This window comes from Diplodia seriata (genome assembly GCF_021436955.1).
Source record: "Diplodia seriata strain FDS-637 chromosome Unknown scaffold_5, whole genome shotgun sequence".
Taxonomy (NCBI): domain Eukaryota; kingdom Fungi; phylum Ascomycota; class Dothideomycetes; order Botryosphaeriales; family Botryosphaeriaceae; genus Diplodia; species Diplodia seriata.
The window spans coordinates 988,133-1,008,862 of NW_027117312.1; the positions used below are offsets into that span (position 1 = coordinate 988,133).

Sequence of the window (20,730 nt, forward strand, 5' to 3'; positions counted from 1 at the left end):
GCCACTCGCTTGCCCTCTTGCGCGCGTTGAGCCTGCCCCCGACGTCACCTCTCTTCACGCCGGCACCTGGTCCCCAGCAGCGGGGCGGACGTGCGGCACGACCGGAGCCAGTCAACACCACCAGCGACCACTCTCACCAGCAGCCCTCCCGTCACCACAGTCGCCGCTGTACTCACGACCGGAGCAAGCATCGCCACGATGCGGCTGCCCGACGCCGAGTTCCTTGCCGCGGTGCCCACCACCTTATCCACCCACGCCATCCACCCACGCCCGACTGCTGCCTCTTCGCCGCTGTTCCTCTCATCGCGCCCCGAAGCGATGCAGGTGCCATCCGATGGGGCTACAGACACGCTGAGCATCGACAGGATGAGTTCGACGGGGAAGGGGATCTTGGTGGGTATGATATCCGCGTTCGGCTCAGCCGCCTTTGTCGCCGTCGTCTTCGCAATCATCTATTTCTTCAGATACACACAGCAAGGCAGGATTTTCTTGGATCGCATAGGCAGGCCTGGAGAGTACGACGATGAGCAAGCCTTTCTTAAGGAGGAAGCCGAGGCGCTCGAGGAGATGGACGATTTGCAGCGCACTGAATACATGAGAGCCAAGGGTAAGTCCACTCTGCGCACGCACGCCATCACGATGCCGGCTTGCTGTTGCGCTGGGTTTGCTAACCGGGATTACAGCGTTCATTCAAGCCAACCCGCCCGAGTCGGTGCAGACGGACATCTCGCTATCGCAGTTCTTGGCGATCCAGGAGAAGGGTGTTTCAGCCTGGGAGTTTGAGCCGGAATTGGAAATTGCAAACTGCTTCGTCGAAGGCCGCACAGAAGTCGAATTCTTCGATTCAGAATGCAGCGTGCAGAGCAATCTCCCGATTCCGAAGCAAAACGAGGTGTACTACTGGGAGGCAAAGGTCTACGATAAGCCCGAGAATACGACGATCAGCATTGGCCTTACTACCAAGCCGTATCCCCTCTTCCGTCTTCCAGGTGAGTACGACGCATCAGACTGCAATGCACGGCTTTAACCCCGGGCTAGGCTTCCATAAGACTTCCATCGCATACACATCCCCCGGCTCCCGTCGGTTCAACCAGCCCTTCACTCCTACCCCCTACGGCCCTTCTTACGTCCAGGGTGACGTGATTGGGGTTGGTTACAGGCCTCGGACCGGAACAATCTTCTTTACTCGCAACGGCAAAAAGCTCGAGGATGTCGCACACGGTCTCAAGGCTCAGAACTTCTTCCCCACGATTGGAGCCAATGGCCCGTGCCAGGTGCACGTGAATTTCGGTCAGATGGGCTTTGTCTTCATTGAGGCGAACGTGAAGAAATGGGGTCTCGCGCCCATGAACGGCTCGTTGGCGCCGCCGCCGCCATACGGCAGCGAGCAAGGCAGTATCCTTTTGGAGGGCGGAAGAGAAGGTATTAGAGAAGGAATGGGTTACCTTGCAGCCGGTTACGCCCATGCTCGGAGAAGCAGTCAACAGATGCGACTTGGAAGGAACCAGCCCACGAGTCCCGGCCCGCAACGGTCTCCCACGGATATTTCCCTGGCCCAGCTGAGCCTGGTCGACTCCAACGAAGGCGATGCAGGTGAGGGCACTAGCAACATTGCCGGAGAGTCTTTCTCGCCGTACGGCCAGGTGCCGCAAAGTCTGGCAATTCCCGTTGCTGAACTCCCACCGGAGTATGAGTCTCCCCAGGGAAGCCCCAGCACCCAGGCTAGCTTCGACGGTGGAGTGCCCCTACTGGGAGACAGGACTGGAGACCCCCCGATACCCACGTACGATGCTGCAATTGCGGATTCCCAAGCGGAGAGTAGGGGGAGGAGTGATACCCGTGGCTCGCGCTCATGACTATGACGACAACAACACTTGTATATTTGATTGCACTGCGCTCATTTGCTTTGAGGCGGCCATGGAGAACCGGCGTTCCCGTCTTTCAGATAACTGATTTCTTTGCATTGCTGCGGTTGGGGAATGGAGGTTTGTCTGATACAGGAGTATGCCTGCTTTGGTTTTGGCAAAAGGGATAGCGTTTCAAAGGTGTCTAAAGGCGTGAGATACCACAGGGCGGAAAGCGTGGCAGTTTGTGCGGAGATTCAGGCTGGCAACAAACATTCTCATGACCGCTGGATAGATACCGTCATCGGTGTATTTGGATCAACTTTATTTTTCCTCTCTCTCGCACCCATCGCCGAGGAACTCTTTCCCCTCTACTTCCGCTCCTTTTCCTTATCTCTAGTGTTTCTTCCCTCTCCTCACAGCACATACCTAAAATAAAGGTTTTCCTTGTCTGTCAGATCTTTAAAAGCAAGCTTATCCCTTTCTTCTTCGTCGATTGCTTGTGCATCTCGCCACCTGTTTTCTCGGCGCAAAACGGTGTACAGAACCGCGGCCGCTACTATGACTATGCAGTAACTATGGTCATCCCCATCGCGTCAGCACTCGAAGAGTAAGTGGGCTCAGATCAAGATTGGAGTTAGGGGGGCGGTGGGTCGAAGAGAGAGGGAAGGCGAAGGCGTCACATCACAACTTACCAGATGATCAAGCCCAACCACAGCTCGGGATAATGCCTATCCTTGGTCTGGCTCTTGACGAGCTGGGGGCCGACGATATTGCCGACGCAGTAGGCGACGAAGACGGCGGCGGCGACGGTACTCTTCTTGGTGGCGCCCGCGACGTTGGACATGGCGATCGTAATGACAAGGCTGACGACGGCGCCGAAGGTGCCGATGATGGAGTATCCGGCGACGGGGGCGGCAGCGCGGTGCGTCCAGGCGGAGCGCCAGATGATGGCGCAGCCGGCCATGACGGGCAGGCAGTTGAGCACGAGCAAGACAAGGCGGGCATTCGGAAGGCGGGACGACAACCAGCCGGACAGCAAGATGGTAACAAGGCAGACACCGCCGAGCGGGAACTGCAGCAGGATGGCTTCGAGCGGGGTGTAGCCGAAAGTGCTGACGATCAGGGGGCCGAAGCCGGACACGGCGCCGTTGACGGTGTAGGCGGCGGCCATCATGACGAAGACGAGCGGCGTCTTGACGTCGCGCAGCAGCGCCTCGATGACCTGGCGGCCCTTGACCGTCGTGCAGCGCGTGCCCGTCGCGCCGCGCCGCAGCCGCTCGACGGCCACCCGCCGCTCTTCGCCACTGCGCAGGAACCACGCGGTGGCGGGCGAGTCGGGGACGAGGGCCCAGCACCAGGCGCCGAAGAGGATGGTGGCGGCGCCCGCGGCGAGGTAGAGGTACTGCCAGCGCTCCAGCGGCGTGTTCGCGTCGTCGATGGTCCCGAAGCCGTAGTTGAGCGCGGCGCCGACGATGGTGAAGAGGCCGGTTGACGCGAACCACACGCTCTGCCGCAGCGCCTGCTCGCGCTGCGCATAGAAGGACGACACGATGCAGGTGAAGCCCGTCGGCACGACCGACTCGAGGAAGCCGAGCACGAAGCGCTGCGCATAGAGGCCGCGGTGGGTCGTCACCCCCGCCGTGCTCATGCACACGGCGCCCCAGAGCATGACGATGGCGCCCAGCGTGCGGTTCTGCTGCGGCAGCCGTTGCAGCAGGAAGGTGAGGGGGTAGAGCCCCCCGAGCATCCCGAAGTAGAAGAGCGACGTCGCCCAGCTGAGCCGCGTCGAGTCCGTCGTGGCCGGCTGGCCGGCGGTCGTTGCCGGGTGGGTGACGGTCAACTCGAGGGTTTTAGACATGCCCAGCAGGGCGGCCGATCCGAGGATGGCTTTGTCATAGTAGACGAGACCGTAGCCTTATAGGAGCGTTAGCGGGGTTGCTCCTAGATGCATGACATAGGGTCGCAACGAGGGATGTGCGGGGCAACGAGTCAGTAGTGACGGTGACGCCAGACGTTAACGCAGATACACAACGTCTATCTGGCTAGCAGAATCGGGCAATACGATCTGCACGGTTTCGTGTTGAGGAATGGTCGGATGTGGAGCACAAAAGTGTAAACGGGCGAGCACGCTTCTGCCCCTAATTGGATGACGATGCCACTGGGGTGTACCCAGGGATACTTTGCCTTTTCTTCTTCAATTCGTCGAAAACGTACCTATAATCATCGTCGGCATCAGGAACCAATCGATCTTGCGCAGCACCCGCGCTTCGACCCGCGCATCGTATTCCTGCGCCCGCTCCCCGACCACCGTCAGCGCGACATCCTTGTCTTTATCGAAGGCTGCCGCCATCGGTTGCGTTCCAGCTGCTGTTGCTGCTGCTGCACCGGAAGTCGCCGCGTGCGGACCATGTGATGGCCCGCATGCTCTCCCGCCAGGGAGCGACGAGATGAATGCACGCGGTGCGGCGCCGTGACCGTAGTACCGATCTTGACCCTGCTGTTGCTGATTGCCGTCGCTGATGCGGCGGGCATTGTGTTCATCACCACGAGGAGGGGTGGCGACTGCGGAAGCGGGTGCTGCGGCCGCGGCGGCAGCCTTCTCGTCTCCTGCGGATTCCTTCATTGCTTCCCCGTAATGGCAATGTGATGAGAGGAGAGATACCGCAGGTAGGGCTTGAGAGGGAGACAAGGGCTCGAAATGCGATGGAGATGAAATGTTTCCAATTCAAAACGGTGGTGTTTGTGGCTAAACGGGCTTTTTTCCCGGTCCCCTGCGATATCGCACTTATTTGGCAAGAAGTTTTCTCCTTCTGGCCGTAGTAAGGGCCGATCGTATCATTCTACGATCCGAGTGACGGGCTCCTCATCATCCTGCAAGCCATCTGGGGGCGTGAGAAGAAGAAAAATAAACCCCGCCGCCGACAAGGATCGTGGCGTGTCTGGGCGCTGCGTCATGCCACAGCGGGTTCTAGAATGAATGAGCTCACCCGCACCTGCCTTACACTTACCTAAGCAGCTGAATCCAGTATCTGGACGCAAATTGTACTTTTAAAACTCACACCTGTGTCCGGGAACTGGATTCAAGCCTGCATAAAAAGAGCGTCGCGTCCTCGGTGGGGCTCAGAAGGCTCAAATATTTTCTCACCTTCTGTGATGTCGTTGCCGCCCAGGATGCGTCCTGCATCGGGCCGGGAGTGAGTCTTACGTGCATGCACCGGATGAACCGTGTCGCTGGGCCGTTTCCTTTCGCGGTCTGAGCATGGGTTCGAGGGCATCATAATGCACTTTGTCTCCGTCTTGCTCAGCGGCTGAACAAGAGTCGATGTGACGAGAACTCCTTGTCCAGACCCTCTGCCGAAAAGTTAATTCTCGCATTGTTCGAGCAGCAGAGATGGGTCGGTCGGCCGTCGTGGCCTGAGCAATGGCAGAAGCATTGACTTTTACTGCGGGTCCGATGAAGGATCAACTCATTAAGTCGAGGCCGGCGTTGTGTGCGACGAGTGTCTCCGTCAAGCGTTCCAATGATCCTCTACTTTATCGAGCCTTACTCCGCAATCCTTATTACATGAACGCTAGAACATGCGTTAACTAGTATTTAAGAGTTACTCGTGACAATATGCAATGATACTGTTATACAATAATTACCGCAATGACTCTTACAGTCTGTCGTCCCACTGACACCCCTCCATCTTCCTGCACAAGGCTGAATGAAAAGTTTTACTTCACTCCCGCTACACCTTAGCCTCATGAAAGCATCATCTCACTCCCACGGCTATTCCTCCTTGAAATCTCCAGCATGGTCGACGACCCCCGACTGCCCGACCTCGAATGGAGCACATGCCCCGACCCGGCACGGCTACCCGTCCGCGAGTCTAACATCTGCCCCATCCCGGGACTGGCCCTCCTCGTAGGATCCAGCATGTTTGACGAGCCGCGGCTGGTTCGCCGCTGCTCCACCATCGTCACCTTGTCGTTCTCTCCAAGCATCTCTGCCTCCAGATCCGATCGACTCAACTGTCTTCGCTGACGCTTCGCGGCAACCGCCGGTGGCATGATGCCTACCTGCACTGAACGACCCTGCTGCTGCTGCTGCTGCTGCTGCTGTTCCTGTCCCTGTTGCTGTTGCTGTTGCTGTTGCTGTTGCTGCTGCTGGCGTCTCTCACTCGGCGACATCAGTGGCGCCATGCCGTACCAGGCGATGGCCGCCATTCCCAGAACGGCCGAGATGCAGCTGAAAACCAACGCGACGATTCCTCTCGCTGTGAAGCCGGAGTGGATCGGGCCAGGGCTCTTGTTCTCGCCTGACAGATCGAGATAGTCAACGGTGTTACCGGCGGCGTTGCCCGCGGTGGGTGTGCCGGCGGCGGAACATGCACGCCAGTGGTCAGCGGGAATGTTGTTGCTGAGTGAGGACTGCAGGTCGAGTGGGGCTGAGATCATCGTGGCGATGAGACCTGAAGCGACGTGCCTGTGTTCGGAAGGAGAGCCGATCAGTAAACGCAGCGTGCATGAGTGAGGGCGACTTACCATTCGATGTGACAGTGGAAAAGCCAAACGCCAGGATTGTCGGCTTTGAACCTCAGTACAATGTTGCCGTTGGGACGGACGAGGATGGTATCGCGACGCATAGGTTTCGAGGGGAATGTCTCGTTTCCAACGTAGGAGCCGGCTTCTTCTTGGGATCGAACGACAGCTTGGAATGCATGACCGTGTAGATGGAAGGGGTGCTTGCCGGGGTCATTGTTGTTGAGAACAATCTCGACGACCTCATCCTTGTCCAAGATGAAGGCGTTTGTATTACTACCGTAGATGACAGGATCTGTCGCGTTGTCCCCAGTGGACAAAACAGTGTAGAGAGTGGGGACCTTCGGCTCCACGTACGTCACATCATTGAAGAAGGCGCTGAATTTGTGAGTACTCGTTCCTTTGAAGGTCCGGGTGCACTTACTAGTTTGCGCCATCTTCAAGGTTGTCCATCTTCATATCCAGCGTAATGGAATGGTCTACATGATCGTACAATGCCAAACCGTCTTGCGGCACGAGGGAGAAGTCATCAAAAGCATCGTAGTCATCAATCTGCAGAGGCGGAAGGTTAGCATTCCTGTCATCGTAGACGAGCCATCCCGTCACATTGTTGTTGAGTGTCGAGGGGACAGTATCAAAAAGGTCCTACATCCAGTTAGTGACGGTATACGTCAACAGCGTCGCAGCTCCTACCTCGTCCATGCTTCCAACGAAGGCATAGTTAGAATTAGTCTCATTCTTAGCAGAGATGATTACGCTGTAGCGCTGGGCGGCAGTGATGTAGAGTCTCTCAGCCTCTGCAGGCTCTGTGTAAATGCCATCGACTTCGACGACACTCATTGTGTGACCCTCGAACCACACGTACTGGGCGGCAAAAGCTCCAATGTTGAGCAGGCGGAACATGTACCGCTTTCCCGGAATCATGTGGAAGATGAGGTCCTGGGTATCATTCATCAACGCTGCATTAGGAACAGGCTCGGCTCCGGTCGGATTGGTGACACTAATGAAGCTTTTCAGAAGTGTCGGCATGCGGTCATGGTACCAGTCGGAGAAGGTCAAAACGACCTCCTCGTCGTAGTCGTCCTTGAAGGGACTATCGGGGTCTCTGACAATAAAGGGACCGCGAAGTCCGTCAGGATACTGCCCACGATTGTGAGAGTGATACCTGAGCCAGGTCAGTGCCGTAACTACTGGGGGTTGACAACTACCTACCAGTAGGTCCCGGGCTGGTCAACCTACAAGGGCGGTCAGTTAGGCCTCCCGACTAGCTGAAGGCAGAGTCATACGGTAAAATTGTAAGTGAAGGAGCTGCCCGGGGGGATTTCGCATTGAGTGACACCGGTCGGGCCGTCCATGTGGTTGGAGCCGTTCATGTAGATGCCATGAAAATGCAAGCTGGTGCTTTCGGTCTCGAGCTGGTTGTTGACGTTGACGATGACACGGTCGCCCTTGGTAACGTCGATGGCAGGCGGGGGCCACTGGCCGTTGATGCCAATGGTGGAGCGACGATAGGCTCCATCGGGATTGGCGGTAACCCAGGTCACGTTGAAATCATGGGTGACTGTGGCAGCGTTGGTGCACAGGGCGGCGGCAAGCAGGAGGAACAAAGAGCGGGCCATGGCTGCGGGATGGGGCGGGAGCGTTGCTCGCGATTACCCCTCATATACAGTGAGATGCGATGGCAGGAGCGGGGCAGACGCGCTATGAACGCCCTGATGCAAGCACCGGCTGGGAGAGGGAGGAGCGTGGTGGGGATCGAGGGTAGAGAGATGGCTGGGACGCGCGGTGATTGATCGATTAGATTTGATAGCGGCGATGCATCTGATTCTGGATTGCACGACGGCGGGCGATGCCGCGGCTGAGGTGGTGCCAGACGATCCAGGCAGGGTCCGGGCAAGCCAAGCTGCCCAGAAGGACGGGCGAAGCTTGATGGACTAATGCCGCAGTGCGCAATCGGCCTATGAGATAGGCAGCATTGAGGCGGGCCAGGCGGACGCGGGCGGCGGTGTGGTGGGTTAGCGGGGCCTAAAGAGCGCCCTCGGCCTGAAGAATGTCGATTCCAGCCGGGGCAAAACAAACGCAGGCGGCGGCTGGTGGCGAGGCCAAGCCCTGGTGTGATACGGCTCCGGCATCCGGCGTCCGCAAAGCTTCGTGTGCGCGGCTGGTCCTGGTCCTGGTCCTGGTCCTGGTGCCAGCATGCTGGTCGGGCGTGGACGAAGCCAAATTGCGCGGCTGCCAATCGTGCAGGAATGGGAATGGGACTGCATCCATACTGCGGGTCTGCTGATCGCGGGCGTGCGGTGAAGCAAGCAAAGACCAGGCTCAAGGTTGGGGGAGGGGCGCCCGGGCGGAGGTGTAGCTAACAGACGCAGCCACTAATGCACAGGCCGCCGCAACTGGCCTGACCCTTGCGGCATGTTGTCTCAATCGCGCGGAACGCTTTAAGGGCCGCCTCATCTTTTCATCCCGCTCAGATAATCGCTATCTGATCCGCACTTCCCTCGACCTCGCCGTGTAGCCACCATGGTCAATGTCTTCGCCGTGCCCGGTTAGTCTGCCGCTGGAGGCGAAGCTGTGTCCGCTGACCTCCCGCAGTCTTCTTCATTTGCATGCGCGAATGCCTCGAGACGAGCATCATCGTCTCCGTCCTGCTGTCGTTCATCAAACAGACACTGGGCCATGAGCACGACCCACTCACCTACAAGCGTTTGGTCAAGCAGGTGAGTCGCATCGCCGTCGCGTGCCATTGGGCCCGGACTGATCAGGACACAGGTATGGGGGGGAGTTGCTGCCGGCCTGTTTATCTGCCTCATCATTGGCGGCGGTTTCATTGGCGCTTTCTACGGCGTCGGCCGCGACTATTTCTCCAAGACCGAAGATCTGTGGGAAGGCATCTTCAGCCTGATTGCCGCCGTCATCATTACTGTCCTGGGCGCAGCCCTCCTCCGAGTCTCCAAACTGCAGGACAAGTGGCGCTTGAAGCTTGCGAAAGCCCTCGCAGCCAAGGAGAGCATCAGAACAGTGAACAAGGGCCGCGTGAAGCTCTGGGCCGAGAAGTACGCCATGTTCCTGCTCCCATTCGTCACTGTTCTGCGCGAAGGACTCGAGGCGGTCGTGTTCATTGGCGGCGTCAGTCTCGGCATGCCGGCCGAGAGCTTCCCACTGGCCGTCTTCGCCGGCTTGGCTGCAGGCATCGTAATCGGCTACCTCATCTACAAGTGAGTCCGTCGCCTCCACGTCCGCGTAAGCATGCTCACACGGCCACACAGAGGAGGCGACTTCGCATCGCTGCAAATCTTCCTAATCATCTCTACCTGCTTCCTGTATTTGGTCGCGGCTGGCCTGTTTTCCAAGGCCGTGTGGAGTCTCGAGATGCACCGCGTAAGCAAGCTCTGCCCCGACTGGATTCGGACGCTTCGTGTTGACTTCTTTCAGTGGAGCCAGCTTACCGGCGGAGACGCAGCTGAGACTGGATCGGGCCCTGGCTCATACGACATCCGGCAGAGCGTGTGGCATGTGAACTGCTGCAACCCGGAGATCAATGGGGGCGGCGGCTGGGGTATCTTCAACAGCATCCTGGGCTGGCAGAACTCGGCCACGTACGGATCTGTCATTTCGTACAACCTCTACTGGCTCTTCGTGATGGTGACGTTCATCATCATGCGCCATGTAGAGCAGGGCGGCCATGTACCCTTCTTGAAGAAGAAGGCAAGTTCGCAGTGGGAGCGCGAAAGCGAGCCCGGCGTCCGAGACGACGCCATATTCGATAAGACGGTGGCTGGTGGAAACGGAGTACCAGCGTCAACGAATGTGCGAGAACTCCACGAGCATGAAACGCGCGAGTCGTATAGAATCTCGTCGCACTCCCGACTGTCGGTGCTCACTGCCGATCTCCGCCAACACTAACTCCTCGATTTTCTGTGTTCTGGGTCGGGATTGGATTTGTGGGTAATGTTAATGTCTTTATGAGTCTTGGTGGCTGCTCCGTCGTGAAAGAGCAACAACCGAGCTGTTTGATGTATACGTTCACGACATGCAAGCACGTGCTAAGCCGTGCATCAGCGTGGTGTGCCTTACCTTCTCGGACAACCGATCTTTCGGTTGCCAGACCAAAGCTGTGGCTCAGCATAAGCACCGGGAAGCACGTGGTGTTGAGGCTGTGGGCAGTAGGTAGGGTGATGCGGGGCAGACAGAGAAGTGTGCCTTATCAGCCTTAGGTATCGCCTTTACACTACGGGCCGGGATTTCGCCGTTACAACCAGTCACACCGCCCCCGTCCGACGGTGACGTGAGCCGTTTCTCGCCGGTCTGCACCAAGACACCATTCTGCCTTTCGCTGGAGTTTCGCTGGGCTTTCCACGATGAACTGGCCGTATCCCTGAGTCGCCTAATTGTCTAGACCAACGCTCTCCGAACTTACTCTACTAGTGCCCCCAGCTCATCCACGCCTTTCGTAATGACCCGCGAGTCTCTCTTTGGCACGCCTGCTGCCTCGCCCGCTCCCCCGGTTGTGAGCAACAAGGAGGATGCACAATCCGAGGCAGGGCCCATGGTAGTTTCAGACTGCGGTGACTTGCTTCTGCGAGTAAAGGAGGACGACGACCAAGAAGGATTCTTGTACCGCGTTGAGTCTGGTCGCCTCCGTGCAGCCTCTTCATATTTTGAGAAGCTTCTCAGTGGTAGCTTCAGCGAGGCTGCCAGCGTGGCCGTTCAGCATGAGCGTCTCCGCAAGCATTACTCGACCATGGCAGACGTGCCTGTTGACGAGCTCCCCGAAGTGACCATCGTGGACATCGGAAGAATCTCCAAGGTCAGCACCATCAAGCTGATCACCGCCGACTTCCTTCGCGCTCTCCACGATCAGTCGCTCGGGAACGGAAAAGATGCCCCGCCTGTCACGAACATGGCCAACCTCACAATTGTCGCCGACCGTTTCGACGCCCTTGCCACATTTTCGCAGTTTGTACATCGGAGGAAATACTTGCAGATGATGGACGCCAAGACAAAAGGAAAGCCTGCCGCAAGCTTACCAGAGGAGCGCGTGCGGCAAAAGCTCTTGATTGGTACGCTTTTGGACTACCCACCGTGGGTCAAGCTGTACAGCAAACGGTTGATACTGGGCGGCTCCGAGCGGTGGAACAATGATGCCATCGAGGAGTCTGGGGGCGCGCTATGGTGGGATGTCCCGGCCGGTATTGAAGGTACGAAATCTCTCGACAAGGGTCAATCTCAGGCGCGCTCATGGAAGGCTCACGGCTGTTTCCAAGGCTCTGGATCATACTCCTTTTCTTTTCCGCATTTTCAATCTGCTTACGCATTACAGACGAGCTCCTTTACCGTCGCCAGTGCATTTTGGCCACCCTGAATTCACTCCAAGCCCATTTCGTCAAGCTGTATACTTCAGGTCAACGACAGTGCAGGCTTGGTTATGACTCGTCGGCCCAATGCGATGTGTATCAGCTTGGAGAGATGATTCGCTTTTTCACTCGCATTGGTACGTTGCGTCTTGACTCGGCCATATGTGGCTCCGACACGACAGCCGATTACGAGGGCGACATTTCCCGGTTGATGGAATCTTTTCGCCAATGTCCCTCGTACCAGATCGATAACAACCACTCTCACTGCGGCCTACGGACCAAGATCATCCCTCTACTAGATTTCATACAAGGCTGCCTTGGTAGCAACGCCACTCAGTATGACTGCGGAATTTGTGGCGAGTGCTGGCGGGAGCGTAGAACGGAATATGCCTGGTCACAGGCCAAGCGACCGGTGCTGTGGAGCATCCGCTCTGCTGGTCCGCGGCCTGGCCCTAGAGAGCCGCACACGAAGGAGAAATACCTGCGGCATCATGCCGCGATCCGGGACATGTTCATGGCTGCGGAGCGTGACTGGTCTGGGGCTGATAATCTGGCTGTAAGGCCGTTTGGGACGTGGGCGGTGGATCGGAAGAGTACATAAAAGAGGCGGCGGTGAGTCGCTTTTGCTGCCTTGCGAAGCAGCTGCAGGCAGACTCGCCATTTTTTCCTTTCCTTGTCTCTCTCAACAGCGTTTTAGAAGGGTGTCATGATGGCTTAGAGGAATAGACTCTTACCTTACATGGGTTCGCCATAGGGCTGAGCCAACAAGCCGTCGGCACATTCTTCCGAACGTGAAAGACATCAAGATCCACTTGCTTAGATGAGCGTATTGGAAGGATGGGGCGAAGTTCGGAAGAAATGAGTGGCTGAAAGCGTTGGGGGCGCAGTCAGTGGTTCTTGTCTTACAAGTCTGCCTTAGGCGCATCGAACAAGGACAGTGGTGCGCACAGCCCCCAAAGCCCAAAGGCAGCCGCCCAAGGGCGGGGCAGTGAAAGGCTGCACGAGCGCTTTGCAACCACCACGCAAAGGAACGACCCCACCCACAATCGACTACGCGCTCGACGGGAGGCCTGTGCTGATGTATTGGACCTGCATGCGGCGATTTTGAAGTGCCGCATCCCCTAAGGACCGCCACCTCAGGCGTATCTGAGGCAGACTTGTCGTTCAACAACACCAGGCCAGGTGATGGGTATAAAGACCTGCGGTGGTATGTTTGCTTGGTTCACGCTACCCGACCACGGAACCAGCGGGTTTGCAACTGCTGCGCATTCTCTCATTCACCCATAATATCAAATCATACCTACGCACCTGCCGCCATCCGTTTGCCCCCGTGTGCCTTCCGCTTATTTAAAGCTCCGCAGTATGACCAGCCCTGCCGCTCTAAACTTTCTCCACGCCAACTGCTCGCAAACACCACGTCCCGTGCGCCGATCATCTACTATGGAGCGTAGAGAATCCATTCTTGGCAGCCTAAAACATAGGCTCTCGCGAAGAAGCGCAAAGGACGCATCACCTTCGCGGGTGAGGAGCTTCAAGTCCGCCGTGCCGGACAGCCAAAGAAACGACAACCCCCACTCCCAGACTGCAGCGCCGACCAGGCGACCAGGTGTGTATCTTAGGGCAAATCCTCTCTCCACCGAATACGACAGCTGACCGTAATCCCAGACCGTCCGGGAATGAACGCCTTCACAACCCCGGCTACGGAGCCGCCACCCGCTTATTCGGCAACGCCGCAAGGCGGCAACACCACTACCGCCACCGCCCCTGTGATTCCCAGCGCAGCCGTATCCGCGGCGGCTCCGGCCGACGACCGCTACGCCTTCCTCAGCTCGTTCGACACCGTCTTCCTAATCGATGACTCGGGCAGCATGGCGGGCCGGTCGTGGCGCGAGACAGGCAAGGCGCTGGAGACCATCACACCCATTTGCACGGCGCACGATTCCGATGGAATCGACATTTTCTTCCTTAACCACCCGGATAACCCTTACCACCACAACGTCACCCTGCCATCCACCGTCACTGAGATCTTCACCACCGTGCGCCCGCAGGGTGGCACTCCCACCGGCCAGCGCCTCAACCAGATCCTCAAGCCCTACCTACAGCGCGTCGCTGTTGATCCGGACAACACGAAGCCGCTGAACATCATCGTCATCACCGATGGCGAGCCCAGCGACGATGTTGAAAGTGTCATTATCAACGCCGCGAAGAAACTGGACAAGTGTGACGCTCCCGCCTGGCAAGTGGGCATCCAGTTCTTCCAGGTTGGCCGCGAGCCTGGCGCGAAGGAGCATTTGAAGCAGCTGGATGACGAACTGGCTGAGCTGTCCGGCGAGGACGATCTTAGGGATATCGTTGACACTGTGCCATTCACAGGCCATGATGATGCGGAGTTGACGGCTGAAGGCATCCTGAAAGTTGTGCTGGGCGCTGTCAACCGCCGTTTGGATCGCAAAAGGTCGAAGGATTTGCACAGATGACTGGGGCAATTCTTAGGCTTTGGAACGCTCTTATTCTTAGTATTCCCACGTAAGGGGCTTTAGGCGTCAGCGCCAGGGCTTCCTCTCTTCTCATTCTTGTAGATATACTCGGTGCTTTTTTCCCCAGGGGCTTGACGGATCGAATCGAATTCTTCGATTATTCTTGGTTTATTGTTTCAAACATTGGGGTACATGACGATCCCTTTCGTATAATTTTCGGGTGAAGTGCCAATTGAATAGAATCTTTCACTTTCACACTAGGCATTTTTCTTTCCCTTGTGCCGCATTTGTGGATTTGCTTCCGTGTTCTTTGGCGAATTCCAAATTTCGGGAACGAGCCTTGCAGGAAATGGTTCTCGACTCGCATTCGACTTAGATGCAGGATTCACGATGGGGAGCTGTGGTGCCAAGACAGATGGAAGCGGATAGGGCTAGGCGACTAGACGGCTAGGCGGCAAGCACTTGTTGGCAAGCGAGTCGTGGCCCACACCACATGGGCGACGCGCCTCGCGCTCGGTTCGACAAAACCTCTTCAACTCCGCGTCCTCGTCGACTGCGCCGCACACGCCTCGCCACCGTCCGGCATGTGTTCTCCGCCCTCGTACTTCCCTCCTTGATTCTGCGACTGCCGTCATGGAGCCTGCCTCGTCGAGAGCTCTCGGGATTGCCCATGTCGTTGCTAACATCCTGCACCAATCCAAGGACCACCAGCTTCTTGGCAGGGCCAGTGTTGCACCGCTGTCCCGATATGCCTCGGTGAACAAGCTGTGGGCCGACGAGGTGACTGACATGGTCTGGGTCGAGCTCTCTACCCTTGAGCCCCTCGCATGCGTCAAGGCCGAACGTCGGCAGTACTACGCAAGGAAAATCCGGACGCTGAGAGTCACACTGGATCCGCATTCGCCTTCAGCCACCGCCTGCCTTACGGATTTGGAGCTACCGCGTCTGAGGGAGGTGGAGTTGATGTTTCATTATGACGCGACGCTGCACCATATCCCACCCATCTTGACACCCAAGCTTCACTCTGTCGCCGTGAACTGCTCCCATCGGTGCCTCTCGCGGGCCACTGAATATGCCATTCAGGCCATTATAGTAAGTGCGCTGTTTTTCTTTTGATTTCGGACCTGTTGTTTTTTCACTGTCGGTCAGCCCATTGCCTGCAAGGGCCAAGCCCAACGATTCAACTGCCCTGGGTCGGTTTCTCGTCCCTTTGCACGCTGATCGCGTGCTACAGGTGCGGTGCCAGCAACTCGAGACGTTTAAGTATATCGGACCCTCGCACCATCTTGTCCCGGAAAGGCTACTGGATCTCTTCATGAGCCAGCGTTCGACTCTCTCAGATATCCGGATCCACATGGTGGACTCCCTCACCCAGAATGGAGTTTCTGAAGATCTTGTTACTTACCTCGCCGAGCGATCTGTGGTTCGGAACCTACGCGCTCCGCAGTTTAGGCTCCACGCTCCACACAGCTTCGCCGTTGCTGATCCGTTCCAAGCACTGGAGTTGCTTGACATCAAAGCTGATTACAACTCACTGTATGCCATCAGTGCCTTCCTCCCTGAACTGAGGACGCTTCAAATCAACTTAGTCCGTTGTGAGGCCATCACATCTGAACCTTTGGCTCCGATACTCTCTCGCCTGGCCACAAGCACCAAGCTTGAGACTCTGAAAATTGAACGCCGTTCCCAACCACGTGATGGTAATCTGGAGATTCAAACTCCAGTAACCCTTTCAGGGGCTGCTTTTGCAGAATTTGCCCGAAACTGCCGAAGTCTGCGGAAGTTTTGTCTTGAAATCCAACCAGGCATGGTCGCAGAGGACTTTGCCGTGTATCATCTCCGGCAGGCTGCATCGTCTCTTCAGTGTCTCCAGGAGGTTGGCCTGTTCTTGACGCCGGAGTCCAGCTGGTTGGCCGCTGCCGCTGTTTCCGTTTTTGGAGAGTCTTGTCCGGACTTGGAGTGCTGTCACATCCTCGGAGAGTTTACGGTGCTCGACATTGACTGGGAGACGGAGGCGATATTTCCAAAGCTTCGGAGGCTCAGCCTGAACCAAATCAGGGGATACCAGACGAACTGGTCTCTTGATATCTTGGATTCCAAGCTTCGAAAAAAGTTTCCATGTCTCGAGCTGCTACAGGTGATGAAGGCCTTTCCTGGCCCGCTCTCCGCCGGCGCCTCCTACCTCTACGACGTGCCGCAAGCGCCTCGTAGCAATCCTTCTAGTTGAGAGCGGTCTCTTGAGCCGCAGTTGTCTCGTGCCTCGCTCGGTCTTCAGTCCTCAATTTGAAGATCTTGAGCTGGATACACTATTGTGTAAGAGACAAGAAAAAATTTCCGACGATCTTTGAGTACGGGCGCGCCGGAACTTGTCCAGCGGCGAACTCGTAATTTATCAGTCGGAACATGCCTACTTGGCTCAAGGGCTTCATGTCTAGAGTGTTGGAACGCAACCTGTTCTCGTCCAACTATTCTGACCCAGAGAACCGCGCTGTGGGGTGCGTGCGATACAGCCGGGTCCATGGCCTCAGTTATCATTTTTGTTTCCAGAGCTTGATCCTAGTCAATAGATTAATGCATCGTTAGACTTCATAGAAACCCTGAACATAGCCAGCGTGCTTAACGAAATGAACATGTTGTATGATCAAGAGCTGAACAATAACCCGGCCGCGAGCCCTTGCCGAAGTTAATTCTCGTTGGTATTGGAAGGTGTACACAGTGATTATCAATATCCAAAGTAAGTGCTCTAGTCCCAGTTCAATTCCGTAAAGCTATAAGGATATGAAGTGCTGATGAAACCCCCCAAAAAAAAAGTTGACCTCCGACCTGTCGTACCACTCAGCTCTGTGCAATAACTCACAACGGCTCATCTCCAAACCCACCACTCATGACCTCCGTCGACACTGCATCCGGCCTACCCTGCCTCTCCTTCCCCTTCTTCAACCCAGGGCTCCCCTTTCCCACCACCTCCTCCACAGAAATCCCCTCATCCACCACCTCGTCAACCGTCTCCTCCAAGCTCTGCCTCTTGAACCTGCCCGAGAACCGGACGATTGTCGGCCTCCTCAGGCGTCTGCTCAGCGCCGCCATGCCACCCGCATCTTCCGGCGTCCAGCTAGGCATGCGTGAATCGAACGCACCCAAACTGCTTCTCCTCCTCCTGTTATCCGGTGCCACCCATGCGGCGCCCCCGCTAGCTCCGATGCTCGCGCTCGCGCTCGCGCTACCGCTGCCGCCAGCACTGCTGCTCGCACTGGTGGTGGTGCTACCGCTCGACAAGCGCTGAGACTGGAGCCTCGCCGTATTCTCGGGGCTCGTCGCGCTGCTCTCCGCCATTTCCCTCAGCATGCTACCAATCTCGTGCGCAGAGGACGAGGCGGCGCCTCCAGACTCGTCCCCGCTGTGCCAGCTTCTCCTCGCGCCCGGATCGGCAAGAGCGGCGCTGCCATCTCCGCCGGCCGCTTGCTGCGCGATGAACCTCTCGACGTCGACACCGCCCGGCGGGATCCTCAGCATGTAATCGTCGCTCCTGCTCCTCTGCGCCAGTGACCCACTACCGATACCGATGCCACCACCGTCGCTGCCGAATCCGCCCGAGTACCCCGAACTGCTCTCGTACACGGCCGGCTCCTCGAGCACCATGTCCGGGTACTCGGGCTCCGCGCACTCGTCCCAGACCTCGTCGAGCGCGGCCAGTAGCAGCCGCGGGTCTGCGCTCTCAGCCTGCCGGTCGAAGGCCTCGTACACGGCGCGGTCACGGCGTTGGCGGTGGCGCGGCTTCCCCTGTTTCGGTTTGTTGGTGGATAGCGACGGATGCTGCCTGGCTGAGACATTGTTGGCATCGGCGATTGTTCCCCAGTGGACTTGGCGAAGGATGGGGTTTTTGTTGTTGCTGCTACCTTTTTCCGATGGCGGAGTGCTGCCGCCCACCGAGGCGGACGCTGAAGTGGTTGCCGAAGGAGGTAGCGATGGGATGGGCGGAGGTTGATCGAAAGGGTACGAAGAGGGTTCGCCGTTGTCATACCCGGCGAGGACGGAACCGAAGGGCGATTCCGGAATGTCGTTGTCGATGGCCCCGTCCGAGAAGATTCGCGTAAAAGACCTGGCGATGCTGTTTTTGGAATCACGGCTGCCGGGCGGCGCTCGAGCGAAGTCTTTGACGCTTGATTTGGCACTGCTGTCTGGTATCTTTTGGGACGGCGTGGCGGACTTCTTTTCACCCTGTGGTTTCTGCGCCCGGGCATCGGCGCTGAGGTTCGAGCGGGACTTGCGAAGGTTCTGCGGAACGGTGAGGCTGCGCGTTTGTGGCTGTGTCTCGCGTTGTGGTTTGACAGTCTGTGCGCGCAGCGAAGGTGGTGGTTGGAAGAAGGAGGTGCGCGTCACCGGTGGGCTTTCTGGAGACCCTGGAAGCACTAGCTCCCGCATAAGGCAATAATCGCCTACGAAGACGGGCATTTCCGTCTTCGGTGACATCGGTGGTGACTGGATTTCAATAGCTGGCTTCTCGGGGATGGCAGGTGGAGCTGGCGAAGAGCTGGGGATTTTGGCGGGGATACCGGTCAGGATTCTCTCGCGGACTTTATGGAGCATCTCCTTTCTATACCTCTTGTACTCCATATAATCATCTGTTTCTTCGGCTGTAGGATGCTTCAAAGACGATATTTGTGCGTCTTCGTCTTCGAGGGTGTAGTCGCGTTCCAGACCGATTTCCCAAACGAGGTTTGAGCCGCCGTTTTCCGCTGGGTCGGCAGGCTTGATGGTCCATCCCGTGGTTCTGTGCCTGTGTTCGTCAGTGACCTCCACACAGCTGTCACCGAAGCTATGAAACGTACAGGCCTTCGTATCGAATCCCGGTCCTCGGCGCCCAAAGAGAATTCAGGGTGTGAGATCTGAGAACTCTGATGGGATACCTTGATTTGAAGTCGGCAGAAGTCATCCGAAACCGGCCCGGGTCGTTCGGCTTGCAACGATACTTGAATTTGTCCGGAGACTCGGTGTACAGTTCGTCATTATCCTTCATAACAACTGCGTAGGCACCGTGCTTATTCGCGCAGATACCGCCGTCCGTACAGTTGAGGTCTATGACGCCGGCGTGAAAGGCAAAAGTGCCGTTGATCCACCAGCTGTAAACTGTCAGTTTCTATTGGAAGTCGGCGCCGTGAAAAACGCATCATTGACTTACTCTCCAGCCTTGAATCCAAGGGAGCCATGTTGCATAGCTCTGTCTGGACTCATGTAGCTGGGATCTTGCTGCGACCAGAATTTCACAAGAGCCTGTAGCCTCATTAGTATTTCTGTAGCAGCCTCGGAGAGCTGAAAGAAGGAGCTCACATCACGAGTAAGCTCTCTTCCCGTACAGACGCCATAAAGCCGTCCATCCGGATTGAACAGCCTGGGCCGAATATCGCTCAATTTGCCGTACTTTTTCGTCCACAAGTCAATGACCTTGTCGCACTCCTCGGCCAGCCTCTTTGGCCACCGCGTTGCCTTTCCAGATACTTCCAGCACAGCAACGTGTATGCGCGAATATCGGAGTACCGAGATGGAGAGATCGACGTTCTGGAGACCAAGGAAGAGTTCATGTAATGTAAGCACGTCATCCGGCTGCATGCATTCGGGTCCATCGCGGGAAATGCGCGGGTCAAGGTCATCGCGGATCCAGCAAGCACGCTGGCGCAAGATTTCTTTGGAGAAGCTGGGTGACATGAGGGAGGAGGACGGCGGCGCTGTTGAATTGAGTTCTGCGCGGCCGAAGGTTGCCTAAGGAGAAAGAATGAGCAGAGCTCAGCGGACGGTGGGCGCTTCATGTGAGGTGAGTCGAAGTGACGAAATCTCAGTGCCAAGTCCTTTGTTGCTGCCGAATTGGGGGAGTTTAGCGTCCGTGATAGCGCTTTCGGGTACCATTTCCACAGCCAGAAACGTTGTTGCGGAATAGCTGGGTGCTGCGCATGCGGTGGCTTTGAGCAAGACGTGTTGCAAAATTACCAAGCAAAGGTACGGCGCCTCGATTTGTAAAGCCGGGGCATCGTGTAGGTGGTGCGGAGTTCAAGCCACGGAGAGCCCTCCGCGGAACTAGCCCCTGCCTGTTTCGGCGGCGAAGCCCCTTGCTTCCCTCTGCTACATGTTCTAGTGGCCATTCCGTCCCTCCCTTGAATAGCTTGCACAGCGGCTTCCGTAACTACTTGATAATGCTCACACTGCAGCCTGTCAGCACCTTGATCAGGAAAGAGAGCAGCCACTGACTGTTTGGGAACACAGGGTTCCATTGAGGCGGAGCCACGGCGGGGAAGTCGAATGCGAGGGGCCGGCATATAATTCCGGACGGAAAGAAGCCTATAATATAGTGTGTTATGGCTAAGAGGATGAGTGCCTTGCAACACAAACTCAATGACTGGCCCTCGGTGCTCGTAGAGCTCCACAAAGATATTGTCATGAACATCAGGTCCGTAATGATGGATACGAGGAGTCGGTTAAATGGATCCATGTTAAGCTGCTAGACCGGCGTTGTTTATGTGCTTGGGTGACTCA

General features: G+C 56.9%; 6 protein-coding genes across 6 annotated transcripts; 3 read left to right on the plus strand and 3 right to left on the minus strand.

Moving 5' to 3' along the window:
- Nucleotides 1–318: 318 nt before the first annotated feature.
- Nucleotides 319–1,856, plus strand: ssh4 (the record flags this gene model as incomplete). The annotated part of the gene is made up of 3 exons (XM_066776742.1): nt 319–607; nt 684–989; nt 1,039–1,856. The coding sequence occupies 3 exons, from the start codon at nt 319–321 to the stop codon at nt 1,854–1,856; spliced, it is 1,413 nt and encodes a 470-aa protein (XP_066632584.1).
- Nucleotides 1,857–2,535: 679 nt separating this feature from the next.
- On the minus strand, nt 2,536–4,470 carry SLS55_005293 (uncharacterized protein; the record flags this gene model as incomplete). The annotated part of the gene is made up of 2 exons (XM_066776743.1): nt 2,536–3,761; nt 4,062–4,470. 2 exons carry the CDS (start codon nt 4,468–4,470, stop codon nt 2,536–2,538), a joined length of 1,635 nt encoding a protein of 544 aa, XP_066632585.1.
- A 921-nt stretch (nt 4,471–5,391) lies between these two features.
- On the minus strand, nt 5,392–7,990 carry SLS55_005294 (uncharacterized protein; the record flags this gene model as incomplete). The annotated part of the gene is made up of 7 exons (XM_066776744.1): nt 5,392–5,419; nt 5,725–6,249; nt 6,375–6,771; nt 6,875–7,016; nt 7,065–7,536; nt 7,584–7,606; nt 7,658–7,990. 7 exons carry the CDS (start codon nt 7,988–7,990, stop codon nt 5,392–5,394), a joined length of 1,920 nt encoding a protein of 639 aa, XP_066632586.1.
- Nucleotides 7,991–8,894: 904 nt separating this feature from the next.
- SLS55_005295 (uncharacterized protein) lies at nt 8,895–14,205 on the plus strand (the record flags this gene model as incomplete). The annotated part of the gene is made up of 10 exons (XM_066776745.1): nt 8,895–8,919; nt 8,967–9,091; nt 9,144–9,589; nt 9,641–9,752; nt 9,807–10,243; nt 10,809–11,593; nt 11,695–12,284; nt 13,210–13,263; nt 13,310–13,334; nt 13,394–14,205. The coding sequence occupies 10 exons, from the start codon at nt 8,895–8,897 to the stop codon at nt 14,203–14,205; spliced, it is 3,411 nt and encodes a 1,136-aa protein (XP_066632587.1).
- A 633-nt stretch (nt 14,206–14,838) lies between these two features.
- Nucleotides 14,839–15,804, plus strand: SLS55_005296 (uncharacterized protein; the record flags this gene model as incomplete). Its single annotated transcript, XM_066776746.1, has 3 exons — nt 14,839–15,297; nt 15,440–15,741; nt 15,795–15,804. 3 exons carry the CDS (start codon nt 14,839–14,841, stop codon nt 15,802–15,804), a joined length of 771 nt encoding a protein of 256 aa, XP_066632588.1.
- A 1,254-nt stretch (nt 15,805–17,058) lies between these two features.
- Nucleotides 17,059–19,908, minus strand: SLS55_005297 (uncharacterized protein; the record flags this gene model as incomplete). Its single annotated transcript, XM_066776747.1, has 3 exons — nt 17,059–18,976; nt 19,035–19,325; nt 19,385–19,908. 3 exons carry the CDS (start codon nt 19,906–19,908, stop codon nt 17,059–17,061), a joined length of 2,733 nt encoding a protein of 910 aa, XP_066632589.1.
- Between the last annotated feature and the right edge of the window lie 822 nt (nt 19,909–20,730).